The sequence below is a fragment of the Vanellus vanellus genome, assembly GCF_965231255.1.
Source record: "Vanellus vanellus genome assembly, chromosome: 1".
Taxonomy (NCBI): Eukaryota; Metazoa; Chordata; class Aves; order Charadriiformes; family Charadriidae; genus Vanellus; species Vanellus vanellus.
Genome location: NC_138905.1, coordinates 72,207,861 through 72,219,335, shown reverse-complemented (window position 1 = coordinate 72,219,335; position 11,475 = coordinate 72,207,861). Strand labels below are relative to the sequence as shown.

Below are 11,475 nucleotides of genomic sequence, written 5' to 3'. Positions count from 1 at the left end.
TGAAAAAAGCTAAAAAGGAAACTAAGTGTTTTTTCTGATGTTAATTTTCTCCACAAGCAGTTTCAACTCCCAGAGGTCTGGCATCAAGCCACAGAAGTCCTCATCTACAGAAGTAGGAATGAAATGCAAAGCGACCTCACCCGACAAGTGATCATCAGACTTGTGAAAACTTCATGTTCACTGCAAAAGTAATTTGTCTGGTTAATAATTTATTTCCATTACACCTATCAGAAGCCTACTATTGTCATAGCAGAGCTTTACTTGTGTAAAGAAAGTTCACTCACTTCAAACTCACGCAGCACAGAGTTGACTCGTTTTTGACCACCAGACCTGAAAGTAATACACAAGCTTCTGCTCACTGGAAAGCTGAACTGTTTTCTATGCACCTCTACCCTTGTACAGACATTTACACCTGTGGGTAATGAAGTCCAAACCATTAAACCACTCCAGTACAGAGGAGTGGCCAGCACAGATTTGGTACTGGAAGGAACTGAAACAGACAATTGTACAAGTTGCAGGTAAGGAAAACCACGCTGAAAGAAAGCAAGTGGCTGAGGCAATTTAAAGAGGCATTATTATTGCATCTGCCACACTGTTCAACCACAAGCTTTTATGTAAAAAGCCAAATCCAGGCAAACAATTCATAAAGAATGTAAATTTACTTTGCAACATTTCTTCTAACAGACAATCCTTTCCTTCATGCTTACTGTTATTCAAAGTGTTTCAATAAGCTGATCAACAAAAGTGTTTATTGCAGCTTGAAATGTCAAAAATGGCATTGTTTAAATGAGTGAGCAACTTCTACAGTTGAGTTTTGTGTGAGTGTTCACGTAAAAGAAATTTGAGATTTTTCCCTCCATGTGTTAAGGAATTAAAAATATCTCTGTATCTTCAGTTAAAACTTAGTTTCTCTAATGCTTTAAGGAATATGCATACAGAATATACACAACAAACTGTCTCAGTTTTCTTAAGAAACTTTCTAGTATTACTAAAAGAAATAAAAGTTCCAGGTATAATATTCTTTAACATGGGCAACGCCCTAATTTGGTTATCACATCTTCTCTCATCACTTCTGTGAGAGAAGTGTTCGGGTAGCTGCAGTAATGTAAACAGGAGAGCTGGATTCCGTTTTCCACTTTGCCAAGAGTATAAAATAAGAGTTTGGACAATTAACATCCCAAGCACAACATTCAGTACTGCAGCATTTGATTTCAAACAAGCTGCCACATCCTTAATACTGATGTCCAAGCGTCCTGTACAGTGAAGTCTCTCTCACCTTCTGATTTTGCTTGCCCTTGCTTAGCTGCAAGAGTGAAACAGACCTAAGTATTTACTCAGCTACTGGGAAATCTCCACTATGGCTATATCACAGAATTTATTGAGCTGAAAGAACATGATCGTTTCCCCATTCAGTTTCACAACACACCTACACAAAGAGCTGTGCTGGCCTACCATGCCACAAGGGCACAGATGAATGACAGGAGTGTAACAAGCCAACATTGCCATGAATAAGCAAAGAGTAAAAAAAATAAGGGAGGAGAAAAAGCCAACCTGAGGAGTGCATCTTGAGCACACTTCTTAGCAGTTAACCTCTGTTGTCCTGTACCGTGGACCGTTTATAGGGGTTAAAACTGCACGAATCAGCCTTTTAATGGCATAGTGATAATCTGCGCATACTTCAACAGAAAATAAAGTACATTGCCAAGCTGTGAGAATGCCAGGTTCAAACCTCGCACCTCTCCTTAAAAGGAACATCAGAACTGTTTAAATAGCCTACAAAAGTTGCAACCTTGATAATGGGTACACATGCATGAGCAGTTTTAGACTTTCCTGTTGCAGTGGTATTAATGTACATGGAATAGCAAAATACTAAGTTGTGCCAGTTATAGCAATATTAACTCCAGCCTAGTGATTTCAGCATCCCACTATTTCAAAAACTAATGTTAAAATAGCCAGAAAGGGTCACAATAAAGTTCTTTTTAGACAGTAACTTTTGCCTTGTGAGTAAGCAATAGCAGAAAACTACCCAAAAAACCCCATAGAGCAAGATAGGGACATCCCCTGAACACACCTCCAGCCATTGGCAAATTCTAAGTCAGGGACTTTGGAGCCAAATTATGTCTGCATGTTTATTCTCACATGCATTTGCCTCCATTAAGTGTTTCCTTCAGCTGTAACAAACATGTTCAAATACCTTGTCTGCCTCTTTTTTTGAGCTCATGTAAATTGGTTGTATCTGTAATACCCACGAGCAAGCATACTGAAGAAGTGCTTTATTGAAGCATTTATACAATACACAACAGTTTCATCAGAAGAGAATAAAATATCAGAATAAATGAATATATTCAAGTTATATAAGCCGAATAAAATAAACATGAACAGAAAAAGTATACAAGTGTAACTTGGATACTAGAGCAGTCTCCTATTCATCTGTGGACTAACTAAACCTATGCACCCAATGCACTTTCAGAGCCGAATAGCCATTTAGGGAGCACTGGAGGAGCCTCATAACGAAATCAGCCGTAGAGCAGACGCAGGGGGTGTCTTTTCTGCGGGTTTATCCCTTTGTGCCTCACCTCCCACATCTGTCGTATTTTCCTGCTTCAGGGGAGCGTTGCAAGGCTCTGCTAAGCACTGCCCACCACGTAACTTTAAACTTAAATTCAATAACAAGCATTCACAGAGGTAAAAAGGCACGCCCACCTGAGTTTTTGCCAGAGCAGAGACTTAGTGAGTGATGAGAGTTTTGCAAGATGGGGCGAGAACACCAGAGAACAGCAAAACGCTTATTTTTAGCAAGTTACCACAGAAACATTTAAAATAATAATAATAATAATAAAAAAATAATAATAAAAAAAAATCACTTTAGTTTCTTCACTTTCACGTTCCTGGTACAAAAGGATGACAACCTGCAAACAAACCCACAGCAAAAATAAACAAACACCCCCCCAGCTGGAGAATGTCTTTTCCTTCTCTTTTCACCACCCCCATCTCTTCCCTCCCCCCTCCCCTCCCGCTTCTTCCCCCTTTCCCCTCTATTTTCTAACCGCTTCGCGCACTGCGGGGCCCGGGGCGAGGGGAGGAAGGGGGCGATGAGGGGCAGCCGAGACTCCGGGCCGGGCCGGGCGGCGGGAAGGCCGCCCGAGGAAAGTTTGCGCGGTGGGGGACGAAGCAGAGGGACGGCGGAGGAGGAGGAGGAGGAGGAGGAGGAGGAGGAGGAGGAGGAGGAGGAGGAGGGCGCCTGTCAGAGAAGATGAAACTACCGACCCCCGCCCGCGGGGAGCTGTACCTACCGGCCTCGCCGGTGGGGCGGGGAGAGCCGCCGGGGGACGGGAGGAGGCGGGCTGCTGGGCGGTGTCGCCGGAGGGGCCGCGCCGGGCCCCGGCGGCTATAAAGAAATGAAGGCGGCGGGGCACGGCCTGGCGGCGGTATGACCGAGGTGAAGGTGGCCGTGCTGGGCGGTAGCGGCGCCGGCAAGTCGGGTAAGGCGGGGTGGCGGCCTCTGTAAGCGCCGGCCTGATTTTACTTCAGGTTTGGCGGCGGGGGGGGGGGGAAGTAGGCAGCGGGACCCCGCTAAACCTGGCGTCTGCTTCCCTTCCGCAGCACTGGCGGTGCGGTTCCTGACCCGGCGTTTCATCGGAGAGTACGCGTCCAACGCCGGTGAGCGCCGCGGGCCGCCGCCGGGCTCCGGGGAAGGGGGGCGGCGGGAGCGGGCGCGGTGGTGGTGGTGGTGGGCGCCGTGTGGGGCCTCCGCTCGGGGCTGGGCGGTGCGGCGCTCCGCACGCTTAGTCGGGCAAGAAATCGGGTAGAAACGCAGTTTCGCAGAACTTTTCGGCAAGGTTGAAGTTTTCGCCTTGCTTATCAGGCGGAGTTCCTGATGAAACATAAGCTTTGAAGGGGGGGGGTGGAGGGTGCGTGCGGGGGGTAATCCGCAGAGAGATCGCTGCGGGAGCGCGGGCGGGCACGGGGGCTGGCCAGCTGCTCCTCGCAAAGCAACTCTGAGGGGGCTCAGGAAGGAAAGATAACCGGGGCCGCGTGTGCGAAGCGCGGGTAGGTTATAGTAAGCTCAATCGGAGGGGAGATAAAGAAGAGAGTAAAGAAATAGACTTAAAAAAGAAAAAAACAAACAACCCACCCCACACCCAACCCCAACCAACACCTGTTCTATTGAAGATCTCCTCAGCTCTAGAGGAGAGGTGAAACAGATCGTTTATCAGGCACTACTGGTTAATCAAAGCATAATGCGAAGCTCCCTGCTTTTGGAGGAATGCACTGATTTGATAGCTTTGTGGAAAGCCTGGCCGTGCTGAGGATAGACTTTCTCGTTCATGCCAGAACAGATGTGCTGATCCGTAAGACGCTTCTAAGGTCTTGGAAAACGGCAAAGCAGGACTTGAACTTTCACGTCCCGGGTAGAAGCACTGTTTAACTGATACATAAACACCTTTTTGAAGTGTGCCACTCCAACTGACAGGGTGCTAGGAGTCCCAAAACTTAACAAGGAAAGGAGATTGCTATCTACCTTGCTTTCCCTGCTAAATAGAAGGACTTTCTGCAAAGGACTTTTTTAACAAAAATGAGAATAGCATTCTGTGACCCACAAATAGAAGTGAAAATTGTAGTACTAAGCTGAATTACACTGAATATATCTAAATGAACTTATTCTGAAAGTAGTTACAGTTGTACATAAATGCGTTACCAATGTTATTACTATACAAAAACAGACTAAAAAGATAGTTTGTGGCCCAGGTGGCTTATCTAAGTCTAAGCTGTCACGTGTAAGTTACATAGTGTTCTCTGTGCTCTGTGTGTGCTCTAAGCCAGCTACAACTAAAACCAGGTTTCCTTGTTCTGACCCTCTGATGCTGCAAGTATTAGAAAAGGCATGTCAAACCCCCAAAACATTTTAATTTTTAAACAAATGTTTATTGGATGATAAGTTTAGCTCTATTTCTAGAGAGGAAGAAGGAGGAGAAAAGTGGGAATAAAGGTCATAAAGTAAAAGATCATCATAAAACACTTTTAATGGAGTCAAAGTATTAATTAAAAATGTGTTTAATTATGGAAGCCGCCAAGGGACTGCAAATTTGACACCCTGGGATGCTCGGGACTGATAGTCCATAATAAGATGGACTCTTAAGACATGCATGAAAAATGCTTAAGATGAACATGGTGCTGAACTAAAGCCGCATGGTTCCAGAGACCGTAGCCCTTATCTATGCCCTCATTACACAGAGTTTGAAGTGTATTTTCAATAGTGCTGATACTAGTTCTTGTCTCTGTAGTTCAGTCACTCTGAGGAATTGTACTGTAGACAGCTTATTGGTGACCAGTGCTGTGAACACAAGTTGGTTATGCTTGCTTAGAACAACTCACTGCTTAAAATAATAGTGACAGTCTGTCTGCACTAGAGATGCCCAGGTTGCTAGTGCTGGTGGAAAGTCCTAAATTGGAGAACTGACATATTTTAGTATCTAGTCTAGGGACATGATCATATACATACTATTGATCTAATGCTACTTAGTATGAGAACTCTTAAAGCGCTGGATTTCATGGTAAATAAACTTTACAGAAATAGTGTCTTTTTTGCAGAATCAGAATTTACAGATAGGCTGGCTTACTACTGTCATAATCCTGAACCTTGGTAGCAAGCTGAGTAGTCATCAGCATTTATCTTATTCTGAGCACTGTGTATCCCCTTTGCTTCCATTCTGGAAGAGGAAAACTCGGGTCTAAAAGCATTAATTGCACCAACACTTCCATGGGAACACCACAGTGAAGTGGTGTTAGTCAGCCTAAGGGGCTGGGGAGCTCATGTGTTGCAAAACGAAATAGGTTTGTTTCCAGTGTGTGTCAAAAACCACCCCAAACAACCAAACACAAAAATGAAAACCAAACAATACCCGAGGAACTAAATGCCCCTCAATATTAGTGAATCTCACCTTTGCCACCTTTTCTTTTCACCACCATCCCCAGTCACTCTAATGCTGGTTTTCTTTGCATGCCATGTATCTTTTAGAATGCATCTACACTAAACACTTATGCCTGGATGGGAGGCAGATACACTTGGAAATTTATGACCCTTGTTCACAGGTAAGAATTTTAGGGCCAAAAAAAGGCTGTTTCTCATTCTACCTGAGTAATGGTAGAAAGGGTCGGGGGATTACAACCTTTCTGTCTGGTTCTTGGAATTTGTGCTTGCTGGATTTTTGTGTGTGGGTGTGTTTGTGTGTGGTGTGGGCCTTTTTGTTTTGTTTTTTTTTTTTTAAAGAAGACTGAAACTTGATAGTTGATTTGGCTCAGAGCTGCTGAGTACTTTGCCATTTCATGGAAGAAGCCCTTCATTGATTAAATTTTCTGTAAATGCTTTTGCATTTTTGGAATTTTACTAACAAAATAACTTTTCCCACTTCTGCATTATATGGGTAAATACAGAGATAAGTTACAGGATTATATGCAGTTTTCTCAAATGCCCTAAATAGATGAAATTTAGTTTATAAAGCAAGCAGTTTATTAAATGTCTGAGGAAATGGACAAAGTAGATAGGCCTGAAAGTAAGACTTGCATTCACAGAACAGGTCCAAGGAAGGCTATAAACACAGGCTTATACTTGTTGATAGCTGAACTTTGATCACAATAAACCACTTTGTAATAAAGATTTTTTTTTAATTAATTTCTTTCCTACTATTTCAGTAAGAGAAACTTTGATACTGTGTAGCACATGCAGACCTAGGTAGGTCTGTCTGATTGCATTAGCTTGCAAGGATCCCTTCTGGGTGGCGATCTTGCCCCCTTACCAACTAGGATAATGAACACTAAAGCCAAAGCACTGAAAGTCTGGCTCAGACTGCAAGTCAAGGACTTAAACTTAACCCACTGAGCACATAAAATGAACCACCAAACAAATCGGTCTTCTTAGAGACAAGCAACAGCATTGCTTGTCCCAGGGGAATGGGAATCCCAAAATAGCTACCATGCCATTTAACACTTATAGAGTCCTCCCTTGCCATACAGTCTGTTAGGAGTTTCTGTTCTGTGGACTTGCTTCTGCCTATCTCAGACCTCTTCCCTAAGCCCACCTATAGCTTCCACTTACTGTCATATTAAATCCTGTGGCACATGATCAACTCTTTATTAAGATATTTGAAACATTGGGAGTGGCAGCTAGCTAGGGTAAAGCAGATTAGACTACATTATGGGTAGAGATTTTAGTTGCTACATTTGGGGCATCTTTTTGCTTTTAAGATGACCAGAGATCAGCTGTGTTAAGGGCGACTCCTCTTCCCGGTACTCTTTGAGCTATCTTGTACCATTTCCTACTTAGGAAAAGGATCTGACTTTAGCTGTTTGCTGCATTCTTCCTGACCTCTTAGTGCCTGCAGAGGAGTAGGTAGTGACTAGTGGTGGTATTGCTTTATGTCTGCTAGGACTGGTGATTCTAGAAAGAGATGGATGGGGTTATGGAGGTCCAGTATCCCATGGGAGCTGGGGAAGAAAAGCAGGTCCCAAGAGGAGGCCAGACTGGGGAAGGAAGAGTTGCCATTTTTGTTTCTGCTTTCTGAAATCTTCCTGCTCTCTGAGGCTTTCCTCTAGTACCTGGATCGCTGTTCTGCAAAGCTCACTGTCCTTTCATCCATCTGGAAAACAGCTGTGACACACGCAAGTCACCTTTCCTGCCCCTAAAGCTGCTGGACAGTCACCACAACATTAAAAACCTGTTGTATTAAAGATACTGAAGTCTTCAGACAGTTCTGGAATCTTACTTTGTCTTTTCCTTCTCATGCATGCCCTTTCACTGTCAGCACTCAGTTACCATCCCTCATGGTAAGTTACAGTTCCCAGTCCAGCTGTTTATGATGCTACGGTGCTGCCCTGATGCTGAGCTAATCAAGGCCACCAGCGCAGCATGTCAGTGGAGATTATACATTGCAAGTAGTAAAATACTAAACTAGTGAGGGAACAACTAAACAGTCTTCAAATTACTATTCAAGATGGGTTTTCCACAGAGCAAAAGTAATTTGTTTTAATTTTTATCTTTTCCTGGTCAGCTTCCAATGTTTTACCTGTCTTGGGTCACATGGTTTTGCTAGCTGCTGCCAGATAATCTGCAAGGATAAGATAATTTAAAATAACTAAGGAATGTAATTTAAAAGCTTAATGGGACAGTTTGCAGCTGTTGCTTTCTAGAAATCATAAGTGTGAGTTTCTTGGGGTGAAAGGACTCAAGGATTGGTATAACCCCATTATAACTTGAGTGACTTCTGTCACTGGTTTTATTGAAGTCAACTGCAGATTGAAAGATTGTTTGGTTTTGTGTTGGTTTTTTTTTTGTTTTTTTTTTTCCCCTAGCTTTCTAGAAATTTATCCTGTGGGTAAATACTGTTTGGCTTGAACAATGCAAAGAAGAAACAAAACAAATTAAGAACCAAAAGAAAATAATTAAGCTTACTGTAGTCAGAATATTAGGAACATGCAAAACATAGCTATAACCAGAAACTGCACAAATATTGATGGCTCCTGTATGTTTCATTCTCTTGTAACTGCAGAATATTCAGCATAAGCAATGGCTGTACAGGTTATGCAATTTTACTCCTTAAACAAAGTGTAGATGTTTCATAATGAATTTGTCTAGTGATCCAAAGTGCCATCTGTAGTGATGGTTATTTATTAGGCTTTTGGAGCAGGACTCACCTGAATTCAGTGCCAGCACCTAGAGCTATTAATATCTTTTGTAATAAAAGGTACAACATTCTCATATTCACACTGACAAAGAAAATGCTCTGAAGTGACAACAGTAACATTTTTTTTGCATGTGAATTTGAACTTCTTTCAGCCTCAGCGGGGGAAGCTCTCCCTCACAGACGAGCTCCACTGGGCTGATGGATTTATCATTGTTTACGACATCAGTGACAGAGCATCATTTGCATTTGCAAAAGCATTGCTGTACAGGATCCGAGAGTCTCACATAGGAGCTTGTAAAAAGTAAGTGGCGCTATTTTTTTTTTTTTCCCCTCAGCAAACATGTAAAAAAGCTGAGAACATTTCTGTGAGCAGTAGGCATCCTAGTAGCAATTAAAATCCAGCAGCATCCTAGTGGCATAACACAATACCAACAATAAGGTACCTGAAGGTAAACTGTGGTGCAAATTGCAATCTATTTCACTGTATCCAAAGCCAAGTACATCAGGATTTTTGATATTCTTTCTTACAGCACTACTATTTAAATAATTGCTGTAAATCTGTCTGCTGTGATGTACAAAGGTAAAAGGCTGGCATAGTCAGTCTATGCTTTTTTTTCCTCTACTTTCTTACCCATGGAGATGCACCAATGTGGGGGGTAAAGAAAGCATTTCTCACCATAAATTAATCTTATACCATGAACGTCTCCTAAACTGCCTTTAGTGGTGACCCCAACATTATTTGTGCACATGGGTGGCCATAAGATAAGAAACAAACTATTTACTTTCAGTAAGAACCACCAAAATTGCAAGTCTGAGTATATGTGGTGGTTTGTATTCCTGCATCAGTCAGCTGAGGTGTTAAATGAGAGTGAAATCCTTTACTTATATCAGAAGCAGAGTAAAAAAAAAAAAAAAAAAACAAACCCCAAACACTTTTCTGTCAGTTTTACTGCTGACCTTTCTTAATTAAGGTTGCACTGGAAGGGGTAATTTTAGCAAAAGCTTGCAATTAGGATTTCTGTGTTTTCTTCTGAATTATGCCACTACTGCTGATGAATTTCTTTTACTCTCTTCTGCTATCTACAAATGGAGACAATGATCACTTTGCTTCTTGATGAAATCCAGTAGCTGACAGTATACTCAGTAGTGTAGAGTATGAAAACTGCAGTGGATGAAAAATACACAAATTCACTGAGTAGAGGAACCAAAATGAAAACTTAACTTATAGAGAATAGCTTGTCTAGAAAATCCTTTGATCTTTGACTATGGCAAATGGAAAACTATAACTCTACCTAGCAAAGTTAGGGGGTTGGTTTGTTCTTTTGGGTTGTTTTTGGGTGTGGGTTTTTTTTTTTTTTGCAATGCCTATTATTCTGAACATAGATACTTCTCATACATACTGTATACAGCACAGCATACAGCACAGTATTGTAACATATCTTTTCTCTAATTGGAACTTTTTGATTTCAGAATGGTCGAGTCATCAGTATTTTTGGTTGGTAATAAACAGGATTTATGCCACATGAGGGAAGTTGGCTGGGATGAAGGACAGAAGCTGGCAATAGATAACAAGTGCCAATTCTGTGAACTGTCTGCAGCAGAACATTATCAGGAAGTTATGGCAATGTTCACCAAAGTCCTGAGGAATATCACCTCAAACTTCAAAGTGAAGGAAAAGAGACGACCAAGTGGATCAAAGTCAATGGCCAAGTTAATCAACAATGTCTTTGGAAAGAGAAGGAAATCTGTGTAAAAGATGGTTAACCTTGAAGTAGGAACAAGCTGAAATAATGGAGCACAGGCAGCTCTTGGGATTCAGTAAATTTCCTCCAAAGGTCAACGTCTGGAGGAGTAAGACAGTAGGAACCAAAGGTGGAAGAAAGATAGTATGGTCAAGTGGACAGGGTCTAAACCTAGGAGACCTGACCTTCTGTTTCCAGTTCTACTACAGTTTTACTGTGTTAGGGCTATGTCACTTAAACTCTAAGTTGCTCCTCTCACCCTGTATCTCATAAGTTCTTCAGAGGAGAGTCTTAGTCTGTATTTATTCAACACCAACATGGTCTTGGATAGAGCTTCTAGGTATGAATGAAGTATAAACAGTTATTTCCAATAAACTCGGCCTTGCTGATCAAAATCTCACTTCAGAATTCTGAGAAGTAGTTGTTTTTTTGTGCAAGAACACGTGCACTAAAGAAAAGCAAAATGCTGCTGATCCATGTGATAATGTATTTGTATTTAAGTCAAGGAAGGGTGGCTCAGATCCTTGTGTGCCTAAAGGTGCTTAACACCTGCTGAAATTCATATGACTTAAACGCGTAGACAGCAAATCTACAAAAGGTATTTACCTGCAAAGCTGCCTTGCAGAGACACCAGAAGAAGGGAAACACATAAACAAAGCGGTATTGTCTCCTGTTTCAGTCTCTCTTTTTTTTTTTTTTTTTTTTTTTTGAGTGATGAAAGCAAGTAGAGAGGGTTGAGGAGGGTGGGAACTGAAATGTTAGTGAAATGTTAGTCAGTAAGCATTTGACTGTTTTGGCAAGGTTTAGTGAAATAATTTTATGGCTAGGGCCGATGTAAGGAGAGTGTAACATCTTGGGCTGATCCCTTTCGCAGAGAAGTTTTTGTGGGCTGTAACAAAGTTTCCTTACCTGTAAGGTAGATGTGCATGTTCAATTTCAGATAGGAGTGGAAGCTTGAAAAGCACGTGGACTGGTAAAGAGCACAAGTTCTTTGGGATGTCTGCCTGGATTTAAAGGTCAGCCTGCTGGTAAGACCTGTGCTCCTAACTCGC

The 11,475-nt window shown here is 42.1% G+C and overlaps 1 protein-coding gene across 1 annotated transcript; it reads left to right on the top strand.

Moving 5' to 3' along the window:
- The first annotated feature begins 3,401 nt into the window (after positions 1 to 3,401).
- On the top strand, positions 3,402 to 11,078 carry RERGL (RERG like). The gene is made up of 5 exons (XM_082489239.1): positions 3,402 to 3,482; positions 3,604 to 3,660; positions 6,020 to 6,093; positions 8,834 to 8,982; positions 10,152 to 11,078. Exons 1-5 carry the CDS (start codon positions 3,431 to 3,433, stop codon positions 10,432 to 10,434), a joined length of 615 nt encoding a protein of 204 aa, XP_082345365.1. The 5' UTR covers positions 3,402 to 3,430; the 3' UTR covers positions 10,435 to 11,078.
- Positions 11,079 to 11,475: the final 397 nt, after the last annotated feature.